The 22,283-nt window shown below is 30.4% G+C and overlaps 1 protein-coding gene across 1 annotated transcript in view; it reads left to right on the forward strand.

Annotated features, from left to right (window-relative positions):
- The window catches only part of LOC101900176 (F-box/LRR-repeat protein 16), a 142,776-nt gene that overhangs the window by 48,642 nt on the left and 71,851 nt on the right, over positions 1–22,283 (forward strand). The window contains exons 3-4 of the mRNA XM_059129454.1: positions 11,928–12,101; positions 12,192–12,309. Of these exons, the coding sequence (XP_058985437.1) occupies positions 11,928–12,101; positions 12,192–12,309 (292 nt within the window). The remainder of the gene's footprint in view (positions 1–11,927; positions 12,102–12,191; positions 12,310–22,283) is intronic.

Here is a 22,283-nt window from a genome sequence, read left to right on the forward strand (position 1 = left end):
ACTTGGCTATAGAACCCCTAACGCAAACTTTTTTACAATAGAGATATTTGGGGCCAGTTACTTCACCCTAGCGCCACCTATGACCAGCTACTTTATTGTAGAGGACTTTTAGACTAGTTTCTTCCAGCATCTCACCGATGGAGCCCTCTAAATTTATCTGCTCTGCAAAAGAGGTCTTTAAACCCTGCTACTTGTCGGTAGATGTCTCTGTTCCCAGTTATTTAATAATAGATACTCGATGTTACTACCCTCTATGGTCAGCTACTCTGAAGTGGAGAGTCTCTAAGGCCACTTTTTTGCGGTAAAGGTCTCTAAGGCATATTTCTTAACCTAATAGATCTCTAAGATCAGCATCTCTACGAAAGAACCCTCTACGTTTAGCTGGTAATAGATGTATTTAAAGCCTGCTACTTGCCGGTAACGGTTTGTGTTACTCAATAATAGCTACTCGATGCTAGTGCCCTCTATGGTCCGCTACTCTGAAGTAGGTGTCTCTAAGGCCACTTTCTTGTGCAGTAAAGGGGTCTAAGTCATACTTCTTAAATTAAGAGACCTCTAGACCAGCATCTCTACAATGGAGTCCTCTATGTTTAGCTAGGCGGAATACTAGAAGGAATACTTTTTTGACTAAAAGACCTCTAAGACCAGCATCTCTACGAAAGAACCCTTTAAGTTTAGCTGGACTGCAATAGACGTATTTAAAGCCTGCTACTTGGTGATAGAGGTTTCTGTTACTCAATAATAGCTAATCGATACTAGTGCCCTCTATGGTCAGCTACTCTTAAGTAGGTGTCTCTAAGGCCACTTTTTTATGCAGTAAAGGGGTCTAAGGCATACTTCTTAAACAAAGAGATCCCCTAGACCAGCATCTCTACGATGGAGTCCTCTAAGTTTAGCAAGACTACAATAGAGGTATTCAAGGACTGCTATTTGCCGGTAGAGGTCTCTGTTCCCAGTTAATTAATAATAGCTACTCGTTGCTAGTGCCCTCTATGGTCCGTTCTCTGAAGTAGGTGTCTCTAAGGCCACTTTTTTGGGCTGTAAAGGGGTAAAAGTCATATTTCTTAAATTAAGAGACCCCCTAGACCAGCATCTTTACGATGGAGTCCTCCAAGTTTAGCTAGACTACAATAGAAGTATTCAAGGACTGCTATTTCCCGGTAGAGGTCTCTGTTCCCAGTCCGCTCTATGGTCCGCTACTCTGAAGTAAGTGTCTCTAAGGCAGTAAAGGGGTCTAAGTCTTACTTCTTAAACTAAGAAACCCCCTAGACCAGCATTTCTATGATTGAGTCCTCTTAGTTTAGCTGTACTACAATAGAGTTATTCAAAGCCTGCTACTTGCCGGTAGAGATATCTGTTTCCAGTTACTCAGTAATAGCTACTCGATGCTACTGCCCTCTATGGTCAGCTACTCTGAAGTGTGGAGTCTCTAAGGCCACTTTTTGACGGTAAAGGTCTCTAAGACAAATTTCTTAAACTAAAATATCTCTAAGACCAGATCTCCAAGAGTCCTCTAGGTTTATTTTCTCTACAATTGAGGTTTTCTAAGGCCTGCTACTTGTCGGTAGAGGTCTCTGTTGCCAGTTATTCAGTCATAGAGGCCTCTGAGATCCACTTTCCTACATTATTGGCCTCTAAGGCCAACTTTTTTCCGAATGAAAGAGTTTCAAGCCAAGGGCTTTCGTGTCGTATACCTGCTGACATCAGTTATACGCCCCAGTGTACCACTTGCTACATTTCTCATAGTTTAATATTTACGATCCGATAACCTATATATTCTTTTCTAAAAATAATTTTTCAACAATTCTTTTGAAATTCTGTGGTCAATGAGCTGTAAATTGTTTCACGTAGTGTGCCAAAATGTAGCGCGACACACATACATATATACATATAGAACCCGCTTGCCAGAATGAATGCCCCAAAGACTGTCTGAAAATCATAGATTTGCCATTTATTGTTATCGTGTGTCATTTTTACCTCAGGACGGCGGACGTCATCATGTGGCAGACACATGTGTCACAACGAAAGCAAATTGTCTTAATGGTTTGGCAGAGAGCGAAATGTCATTACTTTTTTACTTAGCGGTGTCTTTTTGGTTGGTTGCTTGACACAGGGTGTAATGTCTTGAGTTTTGTGGTAAAAAGCAAAAAGACCTAAGTATTTTTTTTATTTAAAATGGAGAATAAGAATGTGGAATGAATTTTTTTACCTGCCAGCAAAATTGAATTTTTCCTCTAAGGTACCTCGTAGCGTATGACTAGCGACAGCACGTATACGACGCAGTAACCCCCAGATTTACATATGCAAATTTAGACATTTTTTCGTCTTTTTTGTTCCCTCAAAAAATAACAGGCGCTAACCTCTAAAATATTCCCACCATTAACTTCGAAGAAAAAACTAAAAGACTTCTTGAGCGAAGAAAATTTATAACCCCCAAAGAACAGAGGATAAAAAAATGAAAAAAAAATGAAAAACGGAAATATTAAATATTACATGGCTTCGCCGTGTCATTGTACGAAGAGAGAACGGGAGGGGGAGAGAGAGGAGAGCGTGTAAAAAATTGCCATAATACAAAAAAAGTACTTCATGTTGTTGAAAACCCTCCGCATGGGGTAATAATAATTGTTTGCCATTGCTAACAACTTCTGCTTCTGATGTTCGAACACTCGCGAGCACACACTTGCCAATGTGTTGCATAATTATTGGGGTCAAGGAGCTTTCGCGAAAATAATAACAGAAACTACGAGCACATTGTGGCATGAAAGGCGGAGGGTTCATGCTATGCATTTGCGAAAGGAATATGACTTAAAGAAACTTCAAAAAAGATGCAAAATTACTTGCGGGGTGAACTGGCATATACGTGCCGATAATGGTCATACGCAACCATGCACAATATCCAAATTTCGTTGCTGGTTCTGATTGCTTCGGAACTGTAAATTAAAAAAAAAACTTGAGGATATGCCTAAAAAATATTTTTTAAAAAATCCACGCCTTGATGGTAACTTGAAAAAATAATTTTTAAAAAATCCAAGCCTTGATGGTCACCCGAAAAAATATTTTTAAAAAATCCACGCCTTGATGGTATCTTGAAAAAATAATTTTTTAAAAAATCCACGCCTTGATGGTATCTTGAAAAAATAATTTTTTAAAAAATCCACGCCTTGATGGTAACTCGAAAAAATAATTTTAAAAAAATCCACGCCTTGATGGTAACTTGAAAAAATAATTTTTAATAAATCCACGCCTTGATGGTAACTTGAAAAAATAATTTTTAAAAAATCCACGCCTTGATGGTAACTTGAAAAAATAATTTTTAAAAAATCCACGCCTTGATGGTAACTTGAAAAAATAATTTTTAAAAAATCCACGCCTTGATGGTAACTTGAAAAAATAATTTTTAAAAAATCCACGCCTTGATGGTAACTTGAAAAAATAATTTTTAAAAAATCCACGCCTTGATGGTAACTTGAAAAAATAATTTATAAAAAATCCACGCCTTGATGGTAACTTGAAGAAATAATTTTTAAAAAATCCACGCCTTGATGGTAACTTGAAAAAATATATTTTTTAAAAAAATCCACGCATTGATGGTAACTCGAAAAAATAATTTTTAAAAAATCCTCGCTTTTTTGGTATCTTCAATTGCAATATTAAAAAAAATTAAAGCATACAATAGGCTGATATTTCAATTAAACCTTTTTCTACACCACTTGCCAACCCGAAAAGAAAATTTGTTTATTTTACAACTTTTTGACTTTGAAAATTCTTCAAAGGATTAAATCCTTTTTTTTGGCCCAGATTCCCTTTGATCTTCGAAATGAAATGCTGGGGAAAATTCAATTAAATTGAAAGCATTTTCCTTTTTTTTTGGCTCGTTCAACAAATCACTAATTGCCAAGTTAATATTTTTAATGACAGCACGGGGAGGACACATTTCAAGGGAATAGGATTTATATCCTTTAGCCATACAAAAAAAAAAAAAAATAACAACAACAACACTCGAAAAAAGGGATGGCATTTTGTCTAAGCATGTAACTGACATTAATGAGTTCATTGTTGAGGAATATGTATTGACAAGGCAGGATGGTGGGAATGGGAGGAGTGAGAGGGAGAGGGTTGGCCTTTCTTTTAGCACTTTTGTTTATTGACAAAACGTTAATGGAAATAAATTTCGTATTGTTTAGCTTCTTAAGGAATTGTCACGTACAGATATTCGGCAGACGGAAAAGGGTCCAAACATATATACGGGGGACCCCATGAAAAGGTGGATTTTGTGAAAATATTTTGTTAATGGCCCAGACAAAATATTTTTTCAAAGCCCCCAAAAAAATGAGGATTTTTTAGAAATATTTTTTCAAAGGCGTGGATGTTTAAAACTATTTTTTAAACGCGTGGATTTTTTAAAGTATTTTTTCAATAGTGTGGATTTTTTTAAAAGTCTCAACAAAACGTTTTTTTTTTAAATATTTTTTCCAAGGCCCTAACAAAACGTGGGTTTTTTAAAACAATTTTCCAAAGGCCCAAACAAAACTTGGATTTTTTAAAAATATTTTTTCCCAAGGCCCTAACAAAGCCTGGATTTTTTAAAAATATTTTTTCAATGACTCAAAGAAAACCTGGATTTTTTAAAATATTTTTTCAAAAACTTCAATAAAACGTGGGGGTTTTAAAAATATTTTCAAAAGGTCTCAACTAAACGTGGATTTTTTTAAAGCTCAGACAAAATGGGATTTTCTTAAATATTTTTTCAAAGTCGTAGATTTTTTAAAAAATGTTTTTAAAAGGACTCAGCTAAATGTAGATTTTTTAAAAAAATATTTTTTCAAAGGCGTGGATTTTTTAAAAATATTTTTTCAAAGACCCAAACTAAACGTGGATCTTTTAAAATTTTTTTTCAAAGGCGTGGATTTTTTAAAAATATTTTTTCAAAGGCCCAAATTAAACGTGGATTTTTTAAAAAATATTTTTTCAAAGACCCAACTAAACGAGGATTTTTTAAAAATATTTTTTCAAAGATCCAAACTAAACGTGGATTTTTTAAAAAATATTTTTTCAAAGCTCAGACAAACGTGGATTTTTTAAAAAATATTTTTTTAAACTCACACAAACGTGGATTTTTTAAAAAATATTTTTTCAAAGCTCAGACAAACGTGGATTTTTTAAAAAATATTTTTTTAAACTCAGACAAAAGTGGATTTTTTAAAAAATATTTTTTTAAACTCAGACAAACGTGGATTTTTTAAAAAATATTTTTTTAAACTCAGACAAAAGTGGATTTTTTAAAAAATATTTTTTTAAACTCAGACAAACGTGGATTTTTTAAAAAAATATTTTTTTAAACTCAGACAAAAGTGGATTTTTTAAAAAATATTTTTTTAAACTCAGACAAACGTGGATTTTTTAAAAAAATATTTTTTCAAAGTCTCAGACAAACGTGGATTTTTTAAAAAAATATTTTTTCAAAGTCTCAAACTAAACGTGGATTTTTAAAAAATATTTTTTCAAAGACTCAAACTAAACGTGGATTTTTAAAAAATATTTTTTTAAACTCAGACAAACGTGGATTTTTTAAAAAAATATTTTTTCAAAGTCTCAAACTAAACGTGGATTTTTAAAAAATATTTTTTCAAAGACTCAAACTAAACGTGGATTTTTAAAAAATATTTTTTAAACTCAGACAAACGTGGATTTTTTAAAAAAATATTTTTTCAAAGTCTCAAACTAAACGTGGATTTTTAAAAAATATTTTTTCAAAGACTCAAACTAAACGTGGATTTTTAAAAAATATTTTTTCAAAGACTCAAACTAAACGTGGATTTTTAAAAAATATTTTTTCAAAGACTCAAACTAAACGTGGATTTTTTTAAAACTATTTTTCCCAAGGACGAAACAAAATTTGGATTTTTTTAAAACTATTTTTCGCAAGGACGAAACAAAATTTGAATTTTTTGAAACTATTTTCCCAAGGCCCAAACAAAACGTGGATTTTTTAAAAATATTTATTCCACGGCCCAAACAAAACGTGGATTTTTTAAAAATATTTTTTCGAAGGCCCAAACAGAACGTAGATTTTTAAAAAAATATTTTTTCAAAGACCCAAACAGGACGTGGATTTTTTTAAAAATATGTTTTCAATGGCCCAAACAAGACGTAGATTTCTTAAAAATATTTTTTCAAAGACCCAAACAAGACGTGGATTTTTTAAAAATATTTTTTTCAAAGGTCTTAACTAAACGTGGATTTTTTTTAAAAATATTTTTTCAAAGGTCTCAACAAAACGCGGATTTTTTAAAAACTATTTTTCCCAAGGACGAAACAAAATTTGGATTTTTTAAAACAATTTTTCCCAAGGCCCAAACAAAACGTGGATTTTTTAAAAATATTTATTCCACGGCCCAAACAAAACATGGATTTTTTAAAATATTTTTCCCAAGGCCCAAACAAAACTTGGATTTTTTTAAAATATTTTTTTAAAGGACTCAAGAAAACGTGGGTTTAAAAAAAAAAAATTCCAAAACCTCAACGAAACTTGGATTTTTAAAAAATATTTTTTCAATGACCCAAGCAAAATGAGGATTTTTTTAAAAATATTTTTCCAAGACCTCAACGATACGTTGACTTTTTAAAAAATATTTTTTTAAAGACCCAAAAAAACGTGGATTTTTAAAAAATATTTTTTTAAAGAACTCAACAATACGTGGTTTTTTTTTTAAATATTTTTTCAATATTTTGTCAATGACTTCAAGAAAACCTGGATTTTTTGAAAATATTTTTCAAAAGACCCTTAAAAAATGTTTTTTTTTAATATTTTTTCAAAAAAAAAAAAAAAAATCTGAAACATATGTGGTTTTAGTCCTCAATCCTTTGTTGTCCTCGCACGAAAGTGAAAAGTGTGCTAGCGTGTGTGCCTTCACCATGTCCTTGGGTTTCTGGTCCTTTTTCTCTGCCTTTGTTTTGCTCTTGTTCGAAAAGAAAAGGAGGAATTTTAAAATGCATTACTTGCTTGCGGGTTGCCGGGTTGTTTGCGGTGGTATTTTTTTCATAGCTGCAAACCACTTTACAAACACCTTTTGTTTGACGCCATAAAAGGATTCAATTTAGGGTTTTGAGCTTAAAATCCTTGAAAAGGATAATATTTTTGAGAGGTCCTTTAACCTGTCGCCTTCGAACAAAATTTATGTTAATGTCATAACTTGTGCTACGATTAGTTTGAACAATGGAAATATTTATTTTAAATCCTTTTCAATCTCGAAGAAATATGAAATCCTTTGTGAGACCACATGGGGGGCGTATACCTGTTGTCGTGTATCATACGCCATCCCCTACCCCATGGAAATCTGAAGATTATGGGGACTATTGAAGTTGAACTCTGTTAAGTTTTGGATCTCCAGATTGGAGGAGGGGACAAAATCATTAGAAGACAAATCTTTCGATTTGAAAATTTCTAAAATGTTTCCAATTAAGAACAGAAAATAGGAATCAAGGTCTCAGCATTTATTCACTTTGATCCAATGAATGAATCACACATTTCTATACGCAAATATTTTCTATGCCATCTTTGTTGTAAAAAGTGTGTGATTTATATTGTTGTTGCCTTCTGCTCTCATAATTACCTTCACATAAAAATTCTTTCGCCAAGTGGCTGCTAAATGGCGAACAGCAAAACAACAAAGGTGTAATAAAATCTTATGATTTATGTTCTGCAAGAGGTGCTTTTTCAATATTCCGCCAAATGGTAACGTGTCGAATCTAAAAACAAAATACCACAATGTTGTGGGAAAAATGAAAAACAAAATAAAAAGATTTTCTCAAATATTTTTGGAAAATATTTTGGACAATAAATTATTCGCTTGATATTGTTCTTGTCCTTGACTTTAAAATAAAAAGGTGAGACATTTTTGAAAATACATTGACATGCCGAAAATGCTTTTTAATAATCTATAAACACAAAATAAACCTATTGGCCCATGGTACGTATGAGTGTTATTATTAGAAAGTGTTTTTACTAAATTTGTCATATCTCTATCGGATGCACCTACATTTTCAAATTTTCTTCACTTAAGGAAAGCTAAGAAGACAAGCTATCGAGGAAAAATATAAAAGAAAATCTTAAAATTAGAAAATATAAAATTTTACGGGGTAAGAATACGAATACAATTTTCTTTGATCAAGATTTCCTCGTTAGGGAGATTATAGTCCAAATACCTTGAAAGAGTTAATAAATTTGACTTTAAAATAAAAAGGTGAGACATTTTTGCAACTACATTGACATGGCGAAAATGCTTTGTAATAATCTGTAAAAAAAAAAATAAACTTATTGGCCCATGGTGCGTATGGGTGTTTTTAATAAAAATTGATTTTATTAAATTGGTCATATCTCTGGCGGATGAAATGATATTTTCAAATTTTCTTCACTTAAGGAAAGCTAAGAGAACTTACTTTGAAGGAAAAATATGAGAAAAAATCTTAAAATTGGAAATGACAAACATTTAAGGGGAAAGAAAATAAAGAGAATTTTCTTTGAATAAGATTTAATTTTTAGGGATATTCTAGTCCAAATATGTTGAAGGAGTTAATAAATTTGACTTTAAAATAAAAAAGGTGAGGCATTTTTGAAAATGCAATGACATAGAAAGAATGTCTTTTAATAATTTGTACAAACAAAATAAACTTATTGGCCCATGGTGCGTATGAGTGTTTATAATAAAAAATGATTTTATTAAATTGGTCATATCTCTGACGGATGAAATGATATTTTCAAATTTTCTTCACTTAAGGAAAGCTAAGAAGACAAGCTTTCGAGCAAAAATATAAGGAAAAATCTTAAAATTAGAAAATATAAAAATTAACGGGATAAGAATACGAATTCAATTTTCTTTGACTAAGATTTTCTCGTTAGGGAGATTCTAGTCCACATGCCTTAATAGAGTTAATAAATTTGACCTTAAAATAGAAAGGGTGAGGCATTTTTGAAACTACAGTGACATGGCGAAAGTGCTTTTTAATAATCGATAAACACAAAATAAACATATTGACCCATGGTGCGTATGAGTGTTATTAATAAAAATTGATTTTATTAAATTGGTCATATCTCTGGCGGATGAAATGATATTTGTAAATTTTCTTCACTTAAGGAAAGCTAAGAAGGCAAGATTTCGAGGAAAAATATAAAACAAAATCTTAAAATTAGGAAATATAAAAGTTTACGAGGAAAGAATACGAATACAATATTCTTTGACCAAGATTTCCTCGTTAGGGAGATTCTAGTCCAAATACCTTGAAAGAGTTAATAAATTTGACCTTAAAATAGAAAGGGTGAGACATTTTTGAAAATACACTGACGTAGAAAGAATGTATTTTAATAACTTGTACAAACAAAATAAAACTATTGGCCCATGGTGCGTATGAGTGTTTTTAATAAAAATTGATTTTATTAAATTGTTCATATCTCTGGCGGATGAAATGATATTTGCAAATTTTCTTCACTTAAGGAAAGCTAAGAGGACCTACATTGAAGGAAAAATATGAGGAAAAATCTTAAAATTTGAAATGACAAACATTTAAGGGGAAAGAAAATAAAGAGAATTTTCTTTGAAAAGGATTTCATTTTTAGGGAGATACTAGTCAAAATAGTTCGAAGGAGTTAATAAATTTTACTTTAAAATAAAAAAGGAGATATTTTTGAAAATATATTGACATAGAAAGCATGTCTTTTAATAATTTGTACAAACAAAATAAACATATTGGCCCATGGTGCGTAGGAGTATTTTTAATAAAAAGAGCTTTTACTAAATTGGTCATATCTCTGGCGGATGAAAAGATATTTTCAAACTTTCTTCACTCGGGGAAAGCTAAGAAGATTTACTTCCACAGAAAAATATGAAAGAAATTCTTAAAATTCGAAAATATAAAAATTTAAGGGGAAAGAGAACTAATAAAATTTCCTTAGCCTAATATTTCTTCGTTAGGGAAACTGTGGTCCAAATACCATTAAATAGTTATCGGATTTGAAGATAATTCACTTAACTAATAACATCCTCCCCATTTAAGTATGAAAATTCCCACTATTTCATTAAATAGACTCTTTGGACCATGTTGCGTATGATTGTTATTAATAGAAAATACTTCCATTGAATTGCCCATATCTCTGGCAACTGCAAGGGTATTTTTAAAAATTATTTCGAATTTGAACTGATAATTAAATTCGCTTTTTAAAGAAAAATAGGAGAATAAATCCTAAAATATCAGATTTCATACCTTTTTGAAGAAAAATAATAAGTGCATATTTAATTGTTAGTCACGCCAAATCCTGGAGAACTTCTTTCCGGTTTTCTTTGACTGAGCCTCTAGTATTTAAGATTTTTAACATAAATAATCATTATCCCACGTTTTATTTCAAGAAAAATTGCTGTATTTCAAAAATAATCTATTTGGACCATAGGGCGTATGATTATTCATAATATAAAGTATCTCCATTGAATTGGTCATATTTTTGGGAGTGTAATAGACATTTCCAAAATTCTTTCAGTTATGCGAAGCTAAGAATGTTGTTCTTCAATTAAAAATGGGCAGATAAATCTTAAAAAACTAGATTACATGCTTTATTCACGAAAGAAAATCCTGTCAATTGTTTTCAATAATCACTTCATATTCGGAAGTTTTTCATTGCAGTTTTCTTGACTACACCTCCAGTACTTTTAGAGTCTTAACGCAACAAATCCCAATTTCACATTTTTATCATGAAAAATCCCGTATTTCAAAAATAAAGTCTTTGACCCATGGTGCGTATGATTATTATTAATTGGAGGTACTTCCATTGAAATTCTCATATCTCTGAAACTATAAAAGATATTTTAGAAATTCTTTCTCTCAGTTGAGGCTAAGAATAATCTCTTTTGAGGGAAAATGTAGGGATAAATCTTAAAATATTAGATAATATACTTTATTGATATCGAAGTATATAACTCATTGGCGAAAGAAATTCCAGTCAATATATTTTCATTATCTACGGCATATTTTGAGGATTTTCATTCAAGTTTTTTGACTTGGCTACTAGTATTTTCGATTATTAACTCTAAAAATCATAGTTTACGTTTTTTTATAACAAAAAATCCAATATTTTAAAAATTAAATGTTTGGCCCATGTTGCGTATGATTATTTTTAATAGAAAGTACTTCCATTAAAATTCTCATATCTCTAGAAGTACTAAAGATTTTTTTTAAATTCTTTCGGTTATGGAAAGCTAAGAATATTCTCCTTTAATGAAAAATACGGGGACAAATCTTAAAATTTAATTCGATGGAAATTTTTTTGAAAAGGCACGATCCATGGCCCATGTTGCGTATGATTATTTTTAATAGAAAGTACTTTCATTTAAATGCCCATATCTCTAGAAGTACTAAAGATTTTTTTCAAAATTCTTTCAGTTATATAAGGCTAAGAATATTCTCTTTTGATGAAAAATACGGGGACAAATCTTAAAATTTAATTCGATGGAGATTTTTTGGCAAAAGCTGGAAACCTACATTTTGTTAAAGTGCCGTTTTGAAATTCGTTTAATTTATTGTCCTTTTAAACCTCAAAAAAACCTTTAAGTTTAAGATTTTTAAAAATTCCCCATAAAAAGTCTTTGTTTTGTCTTAAAATATGAATTATTTAAATTTTTAAAACATTGGCCTAGGGTGCGTATGATTGTTATTAATAGAAGGTACTTGTATTGATTTGCTCATATCTTCTGAAGTTTTCAAGCAATTTTGAATATTTTTGCGGATATTGAAAGCTAAGAATATGGTCTCACATAAAAAAATATTCTCGAAAAAACCAAAATTTGAAAAAATATTTAAAAATTGACTTTTTATACAAACTTTAATATTTATTTGTTTATTTTTTTCTGACATTTGTTTTTTTTTTTTTCTCCTCCTTCCAGAGCCTCTTCGAATTGGAACTGGCTGGCTGTAATGAGGTCACTGAAGCTGGCCTCTGGGCATGCCTGACACCGCGCATTGTTTCATTATCCTTGGCCGATTGTATAAATATTGCCGACGAGGCTGTGGGTGCTGTTGCTCAGCTATTGCCATCCTTATACGAATTTTCATTGCAAGTAAGTAGCGGGTGGGAGGAGAAATGTGGAAGATAAAGTTTTCATATTAAAATTTCCCATCTCTTCCTTCTGTTTTCTTGTTTTTCTTAGGCCTATCATGTCACCGATGCTGCTCTGGGCTATTTTTCACCAAAACAAAGTCATAGTTTAAGTATATTACGCTTACAATCCTGCTGGGAATTAACCAATCATGGCATCGTTAATATCGGTAAGTAAGAGATGCTAATTTTTTTAGGGGGAAAGGAATTTTCCTCATGTTTTCCCCGAGGGTGTTGTTTGAGTAATTATCACAGAGGCAAGTTGTAATAAAATTGTGTTGTTGGGTATACAGCAATTTCCATTGCCTGCATTTAGGCGTTGACATGCACTTTAGCCAACATTTCCCATGAAACCATTTGCTTTGGAGGCATTGTGGCCGAGACCAAAATCAAAGCAAAGAAAAAAATGTCCTGGCAAATTTCTATCCCCTTTCTCATCCTCCACATTACCCACAATTTAACCTTGTAGTTCAGAGGAGCAATAATTGCTGTTTTCCTGTTCTGTTTGGGTTTTTTGTTTGCTCCTGTCATAACCACAGCTCCAACAAATGCCACAGAGTTCGACATGAGACCAGAATATTTGTGTTGAACATGTACTCTGCCCCCCATAGCCCACCTCTTCTCCTTCAAACATTCATTCGTGGGTTTACTTTGTCAATATTCCATTCTGTATTTGGCATTTAGTGGCCAAGTTCCTTTGCTGCTATTGTGGCGGCACCGGCAGTTTTCACTCCACACTTCATTATTGTGGCGCAAGAACAACACCCCTCGATTTCGTAATGAAATCGGAATTCTGTTCGGTTTTCGCATTGCATGTAGAACGCAAATCATGAGTTCATAGAAAATAACCTTTGGGGAATTTGGTTTTTCTAATGATGAAGGTTATTTGATGGTGGAAATTGTGTTCACAATGGAAAACATGGAGGTAGAGCTGGGAATTTTCACTCCAGGTTTAGAAGAGAGAAATGTGTTCTCCAGCTGATTTAAAAATTTCATATGGTTTAGGGTGCAAATTAGTAATTGATTTAAAAAAATATATAAGAAAGTGGAAAAAAAGAATTGGAGTCGAAATAATAAACCTTGATTTAAAAATCGTCCCATAAAAATATTTATAGAAATTGATTGGATTTTTTACAATCTCCTGTATTTTAAGAATTTTTTTCATATTTTTCATTAAGAAGGAATATTCTTAGCTTTCCATATCCGAAAGAATTTTGAAAATATCTCTTAAATTGCCAAGGTTACGATTTATTTACCAAAAGTACTCCCTATTAATAATAATCATACGCACGATGGGCCAAAGTGTTTATTTCACGAATTTAGGGCAATTTCCTTACGCAAACGTACAATTATTATAAAATCAGTGAGGAATAATAAATCTATGGTAATAAATGGAGCGATAGATGGATCTTTGGCAAAAATTGAAATACATATTTTAACTAAACAGAGCACATTTTCATAATTTTATAATTAAGTAGAATTTTTCATGATCTCCATAATTTTAAGATTTCTTTCCACATTTTTTGTTAAGATAGAATATTCTTAGCTTGCACTATCAGAAAGAATTTTGAAAATATCTCTAAAATTGCCAATGTTATGCCATTTTTACTAAAGGTACTTCCTATTAATAACAATCATACGCACTATGAGCCAAAGTGGTTATTTCACGAATTAAGGTCAGTTTCCTTACGCAAACGTACAATTATTATAAAATAAGTGAGGAATAAGAAATCTATGGTGATAAATGGAGTGATAGATTGATATTTGGGAAAAATTGAAATATATTTTTAGCTCAACATAGTACATTTTCATAATTTTATAATTAAGTAGAATTTTTCATGATCTCCATAATTTTAAGATATCTTTTCACATTTTTTGTTAAGACGGAATATTCTTAGCTGGCCATATCTGAAAGAATTTTGAAAATATCTCAAAAGTTGCCAATGTTATGATTTATTTACTAAATACACTCCCTATTAATAACAATCATACGCACTATGGGTCAGAGTGTTTATTTCGCGAATTAAGGGCAATTTTCATACGAAAATGAACAATTATGATCAAATGAGTTAAGAATAGTAAATCTATGGTGAGAATTGAAGCGATAAATGGATCTTTGGCAAAATTCTAAATATTATTTTCAGCTATACAAATCACTTTTTCGATGATTTTCCAAAGTTATGATATTTTTTTTTACAAACTCCGGTATTTCAAGATTTCTTTCTACAATTTCGTCTGGGAGCGCACATTCTTAGCTTGCCATATCCGAAAGAAATTTGAAAATACTTTTAAAACTGCCAATGTTATATTTGATTTACTAAAAGTACCCCCTATTAATAACAATCATACGCACTGTGGGCCAAAGTGTTTATTTCACGAATTTAGGGCAATTTCCTTACGCAACCGTACAATTATGATAAAATAAGTTAGGAATAGTAAATCTATGGTGATAAATGGAGTGATAGATAGATATTTTTGGGAAAAATTGAAATATATTTATAGCTCAACATAGTACATTTTCATAATTTTATAATTAAGTAGAATTTTTCATGATCTCCATAATTTTAAGATTTCTTTCCACATTATACTATAATAAAATGGATAAATTTCGGCACTCATGGAACTCAAAATCAAAATTGTTTTTTTTTTTAAAGTTGTATATTTTCTCTGGATTTACACATTTTTGCTAAACAAAGCACATTTTACATGATTTTACTAAATTAGTAGGAATTTTTTGCAATCTCCGCATTTTTAAGATATATTTCCAAAATTTTCTTAAAGAAAGATTATTCTTAGCTTGTCATATTCGAAAGAACTTTGAAAATATCTCAAAAATTGCCAATGTTATGTTTGATTTACTAGAAGTACTTCCTATTAATAACAATCATACGCACTATGGGCCAAAGTGTTTATTTCACGAATTAAGGGCAATTTTAATTCACGAATTAAGGGCAATTTCCAAACGCAAACGCACAATTATGATAAAATAAGTTAAGAATAGTGAATCTATGGGTAAATTAAGGGATACTTTGCAATTAAAATGGATAGGAAAACTTAGGACATTTTATGTTTAAATTCATTTTGGGTACATAGTATTTGCTTATTTACCTTAAAATTTGCAATTAATGACCCAGGAAAATAAATAATTATAACATATCTTGTCTAACTTATCCTAACTCTACATTTCCTAGGCGAAATTCTCATTATTTCAGGAAATAATCCCTTTGACCTATGGTGCGTATGATTGTTATTAATGGAAAGTACTTTCATTAAATTCATCATAACTTTGGCGATTTAAATGGTATTTACAAATTTATTTCGGATATGGAAAGCTGAGAATATGCTCTTCTTGAGAAAAATAGGAGAATAATTCTTAAAAACAAACGTTATGTAATTATTACATAAAAGAAATGCATGTATAATTTTTTTGAAGAATAATAAACTGACAATTATTATTTTGGCATAGGTATCCCAAAAGATCCATTTCTTTTGAACATTTCCAACATAAACCACTTTTAAATGCATAAAATATCCACTATTTCAGTGATTTACATAGGTGGCCCATTGTACGTATGAGTATTATTAATAGAAAGTTGTTTCATGAAACTGGCCATAACATCTGTAGTTTTGTGGTTATTTTAAAAATTCTTGCAGATATGAAAAGCCAGCAAAACACTCTTCCTGAGAGAAACGAAACTATAAATCTTAAAATAATAAGTTGTTCCGATTTACAGAGAAAGAAAATAGGTTAAAATTTGATCTTAAGACAAACTCAAAAAAATGTATTTCCACATCCATTTTTAGATAACGAGAATCACGTTATTGAATAACCTTTGAGGTTTTTGTTAGAATATTCGTTGCCATATGCCCTTAACGAAATATATATTATTTAACATGTACACCAAACACGAATCATTTTTCATTTTTTAACAAAAGAGGAGTTGCGTCTTAGTTTATTTTTTAATTTTTTATTTATTTTCTAAAAGTTAATGCCTTTTTAAGCAGTTTTCTGCAGGACAATACGTTGAAGCTTTTTGCAGGGATTCACAATTAAAATTATATTAAAATACCAACGCTTCTTGTTATAAAACAAGATTTAATTATTTGGCTATCAGAGCGTATGATTGTTATTAATATAAAGTAAGTTCATCAATTTCCCCATAACTTTGGTAATTTTTGGAATATTTTTGTAATTTCTTCGGCTCTGAAAAGCTAGGAATATTGTCGAAAAATGAAAATTCAACGCTTCAAAAAATGTGTTTGCAGATTGTTGAGTAAAATAGATTTTAATGGAATGTAGTTTTTTAAATGTCCGTAAATGTTTCCATTTTTTCGGCTTTGGAAAGCTAAAAAAGTTTTTTTGCAATTAATTGGTAAAAATAATAATATTTCTTCTAAGCCTATACCGACGTATCTTTTTTCATACTTTGGCAAATATAAAAAAATTAAACGTGTTTATGTTGCGATTTTATTTTTTACTTTTTAATTTTTTTAGAAAAGTTAATATTTATTTGAGGCAATTATGTGCCGGAAAATTCGTTGAAGCTATTTAAAGGGATTGGCAATTAAAAATTACACTAAAATACCAACGATTCTAGTTCTAAAACAAGATTTAATTATTTGGCCATTATAGCGTATGATTGTTATTAATATAAAGTATGTTCATTAATTTCTCCATAACTTTGGTAATTTTGGAGATAATTTTGTTATTTCTTCAAATGTAGAAAGCTAAAAATATTGTCTTAGAATCGAAATTAAAACCTACATGAAATTTGTTTGCAGATTGTGGAGAAAAATTAAAACTAATAGAATATATTTTTTTTAAATGGCCGTAGCTTTTTAAATTTCTCTCGAATTTTTCAATTTTTTCGGCTTGGGAAGGCTCAAACAGTTTTGTTGCAATAAATTGATAAAAATAATATATTTCTTCTAAGCCCATAACGATGTATTTTTTTCATACTTAGGCAAATATAAAAAATTAAACGTGTTTATGTTGCGACTTTATTTTTAACTTTTTTATTTTTTTAAGTTAATATTTATTTGAGGCGATTATGTGCCGGAAAATACGTTGAAGCTATTTAAAGGAATTGGCAATTAAAATTATACTAAAATACCAAGGATTCTTGTTATAAAACTAGATTTAATTATTTGGCCATCGGTGCGTATGATTTTTATTAATAGAAAGTAAGTTCATTAATTTCCCCATAACTTTGGCCATTTTTGACATATTTTTGTTATTTCTTTGGCTCTGAAAAGCTAGGAATATTGTCGAAAAATGAAAATTAACAGCTCCAAAAAATTTGTTTGCTGATTGTGGAGAAAAATTATAACTAATAGAATATAGTTTTTTTAATGGCCGTAAATTTTTCCATTTCTCTCGAATTTTTCAATATTTTCGGCTTTGGAAAATACAACAGTTTTGTTGCAATAAATTGATAAAAATAATATATTTCTTCTAAGCCCATAACGATGTATTTTTTTCATACTTTGGCAAATATAAAAAAATTAAACGTGTTTATGTTGCGGCATTATTATTTTACTTTTTAATTTTTTTTTTTTTTTCAAAAAGTTAATATTTATTTAAGGCAATTATGTACCGCAAAATACGTTGAAGCCATTTAAAGGGATTGGCAATTAAAAATTATATTAAAATACCAAGGATTCTTGTTCTAAAACAAGCTTTAATTTTTTGGCCATCGGTGCGTATGATTGTTTTTAATAGAAAGTAACTTCATTAATTACCCCATAACTTTGAAAATTGTTGAGATATTTTTGTTATTTCTTCGGCTATGAAAAGCTAGGAATATTGTCTAAAAATGAAAATTAACAGCTCCAAAAATTTATTTTGCTGTTTGTGGAGAAAAATCAATATTAATAGAATATAGTTTTTTAAATGGCCGTAACTTTCATAATTAAGTTCAATAATTTCCCCATAACTTTGGACATTTTTGAGATTTTTTTATTATTTCTTCGGCTCTGGAAAGCTAGGAATATTGTCGAAAAATGAAAAATAAAAGTTCCAAAAATTTGTAGTAGTAGAATGTAGTTTTTTTTAAGTGGCCGTAACTTTTTCAATTTCCCCCGAATTTTTTCGGCTTTGAAAACCTAAAGTAGTTTTGTTGCAATAATTTTTGTCAAAATTTACATATTTCCCTATTAAAATTTATTAGTTCAGTTCTTTTTATCTAAACTTGCTGTGTATTCCAACGAGTATGAAGACTATAAAGTCCATTCATGATAAAAAAAAACAGGTCACTGTACAACGTTATGAAAATTTTAATTTTTACCGCTTTTCTATAAAGAATTATTCATGAATGAAGTTTTCAAAAAGTTTTTTTTTTCATACAAAAAAAGAGGGTTATTTACATCGTGCAGGTGTTTGTATGGACATAATTAGTTATAATTAAAAGGAATGTTAAATGTTTTTTCTTTTCGCTCAGTCACTCTTTCATTCATTTCACACACACACTGTATTCTTTTACGAATTTAAACATGACCCAGTTCTCAGGAAACTATTAAAAGAGCACAAACACATACACTCAACTTAAATAATTGAGAAACAACTTGGTCTTCGGTGGGGTAACACGACCAGCATTACTGCTGCAAGAACATGCCATGGAAAGGCAAAGAGAAGGAGCAAGGAAAAATACTCTGAGGAGAATATAAAGCAGTTGGAAAGAGAAAAAACTCACATTAAATTTTAAACAAAGTTTTATGGGAAGAAAAAATATCGCCAAATTCTTGGCAGACCTTCGGGGAAGAGAGGAGTGCTAAGAGAACAAACCGTGGAAGGCGATAATTATCTTGAGAGTTTTTGAAACACTTATCTAAATTGTGGCAAACATTTTCTGGAAGAGGAATTGTGCGCCAAGTTTTCTGTAACAATTTTTTCCTCCTTGGCTGTACATTTTCCCAAAAAAAATATTCTCTTTTTTTATTTCCAACTAATTTGTATTTAATTTCATGTTTAATGGCAAAGTTTTAATGTTTCTCGATTTTTGGTTCTCACAAAAAGTCCATAAATCTTAATGCAAAAAACCTCTTCGAAATCATAGCCTACTTTTAAGTTCATCTTAAAGGGAAGAAAATATGATCTATGTTTTCTTTGGCTTCTGCTCATATTTCAAATGTCAGTGGATGTTTTATGAGCCACTTAGATTTCCAGGCTTTTGGAAGGGGTTTAAATTCAATTTAGAGCTAAAAAAATGGAAGAAGTTACTAAAAATATAAATTGTACGCGATATGAATCTGATGAGGACTATGTGCCCCCAGAAATTTTTTTTTGTAATGCCTTGGAGTGATAATTAACGATATCAATTGGAATCAAGTCCATAAACACCATTAAACAAGGTTATTTTAATAAAATCCCATTGGGGCCATGGGTGCGTATGATTGTTATTAATGTAAAGTACTTCCATGAAAAGGGCCATAACTTGGGCAATTTAGGAGGTTTTCAAAAATTTATTTTTGTCCTGGAAAGCTAAGAACATTTGCTTTAATTTCCCCAAATTTCCCCAGATATGTTTTTAAAACTGCCTTTGACGATTTTTCTATTTCTTTTTAGTGGTTCTTATTAAAGCATATTTTTATTAACGTTAAAATAAAACGAAATTCGGCTAATTTAACGAAATTGCTCCTTGGCCATGGTTGCGTATGATTATTATACATAGAAGGTACTTTCATGAAATTGGCCATAACTTGGGCAATTTTCAGAGCTTTTGAAATTTTATTTTTGCCATGGAAAGCTAAGAAAATGTTCTTCATTTAAATTAGAACCTTTTCATAACCCCTCTTTAGGAGTGATGAGGAAAATTTCACTTTTTTCCGAACTAAGTGTTTGCGTCGGCGGTTATGTTTGCTTCTCTTACGGATGTTCTTCACTAGGATTATTTATTTAATCCTTTTGATTTTTTACTGTTTTAGAGATTCTTAGCAAGACTTCGTTTATATTACACCTTTAAATCCCATAAAATTAGCGTAATTTAGCTGAAACTCTCTGTGGCCATGGGTGCGTATGATTGTTATTAATAGAAGGTACATCCATTAAATTGATCATAACTTTGGCAATTTAAGAGGTTTTCAAAATTTTATTTTTGATATGGAAAGCTAAGAATATTTGCTATAATTAAAATGAAACATCTTAACAATGGCCATTTTGAGTTGATGGAGAAAATTTAACTTATTTCGTACTAAATGTTTGCCCAGTCGTTTTGCTTCGCTCGAGGAAATATTCTCCCAGAAATGTTTTATTAAATTCTTTTTTGATAACTTTTTTTCATTGGGTTTAGTCATTCATACACAGATAATCTCTCAAAAATTCAGGTTGATAAGCTATAGAAGTATTCAATGGTATGCTAGCTATTCAAGAAAAGTTATTTTTAACACCTAAAATAATTTAATTTATAAGTTATAAGCAAAAAACGCCAGGAACCTTGGTGCGTATGATTATTATTAATAAAAAGTACTTTTACATGTTTCGCCATAACTTAGAAAGTTTTGAAGATAATTTTAATATTTTTGCGGATATGGAAATCTAAGAATATTGCCTAAATTCAACTCTTTGGGCTCAGAAGGACTACTAAGATGTTTCTTCCAAAATTCCAGCAATTTGGAAAAACTTTCTAAAGAATATCTTAAAAATTATGCGGCCATAAAAATTTCTCTCATGCATAAACCCGAACAAATACAAATACCTTTGCACTCTAACTATTAGGCAAAGTGAAATTTGAACCTAAAACTAATTAAATTTCTGGTTTACAAGCCAAAAACCTTCTGTGGACATCAGTGCGTATGATTGTTATTAATAGAAGATACTTTTAGCAAATTTGCCACAACTTTGGTACTTTTGCAGATAACTCGAATATTTTTTCTAATATGAAAAGCTTAGAATATTCTCTTCAACTATCATTCGGGTGTAAAAGACGGAAACATAAAGATTCTAAAGGAAAATCAGTCAATAATAAGAAGCTAATGATTTTTCCTTGAAAATTATAGGACATGGTAACTAAATGAGTCTTCCCACCTTTTTTCAAATGTCGTGGTCCCAAAACCCCCACCAACCCTAACCTCCAATAAATATTTTAAAAACATAAGTCCATCTAAGAAAGCCTCCGAAAGGGACTTTTTAAAATCTTCAATCACAAATAGAATATCCAAAAGTATTTTTCAAAATACAAGTAAACCCACTCTGGAAAATCTACTTTAATAAATCACTTGTCCGGAGAATCATATCAAAGTCAAGAAACATAAAAAGCTTTTAAAAAAGCGATGACACAACAAAAAATTCGCCTTTTACGGCTTTATATAAACTTTTTACAAATTGGGCTATGGTGCATATGATTGTTATTATTTGACGAGTAGTTTTACAAATATATACATAACTTTGGATATCTTAAAGATAATTCAAATATTTTTTCGAATATGGGAAGCTAGGAATATTCTCTTAGTTCAGTTCACTGGGCTCAGGAACAAAATCATAAGGCTTCTTGAAGAAATTAAGCCAATAATCAAAACCGACGTTTTTTTTAATTATGCAAAATTTAATTTTAATAAATTCCTGCAATATTTATGGCAATAAAATGCTTCTCAAAGATATTTTAGGAATCCACATATTTGAAATAATCAGGACCCTAAGCTATGGAAATATTATTTTCTAAATATCCCAAACAATTATGTTTAGCTCATAAAATTACTTAATTTTAGAGTTATAGGCAAAATATGTGTGTGGACCCCCGTGCGTTATGTTAAGTTATGTGCAGGACAATACGCTCAAGCTACTTAAAGGGGTTGCCAATTTAAATTATATTAAAATACCAACGATTCTTGTCTTAAAACAAGATTTACTCATTTGACCATCAGTGCGTATGATTGTTATTAATAGAAAGTGTTTTCATTAATTTCCCCATAACTTTGGTAGTTTTTGAGATATTTTTATTATTTCTACGGTTCTGGAAAGCGAAGAATATTGCCTTAAAATGAAAAATGAGAACTTTAAGAAATTTGTTTGCGGAATGTGGAGTAATATAGTTTTTTTTTATAGAATACATATTTTTTTAAATGGCCGTAATTTTTTTTCATTAATTCCCCCATAACTTTGGTAGTTTTTGAGATATTTTTATTATTTCTTCGGTTCTGGAAAGCGAAG

Source organism: Musca domestica, unplaced genomic scaffold (assembly GCF_030504385.1).
Source record: "Musca domestica strain aabys unplaced genomic scaffold, Musca_domestica.polishedcontigs.V.1.1 61, whole genome shotgun sequence".
Taxonomy (NCBI): domain Eukaryota; kingdom Metazoa; phylum Arthropoda; class Insecta; order Diptera; family Muscidae; genus Musca; species Musca domestica.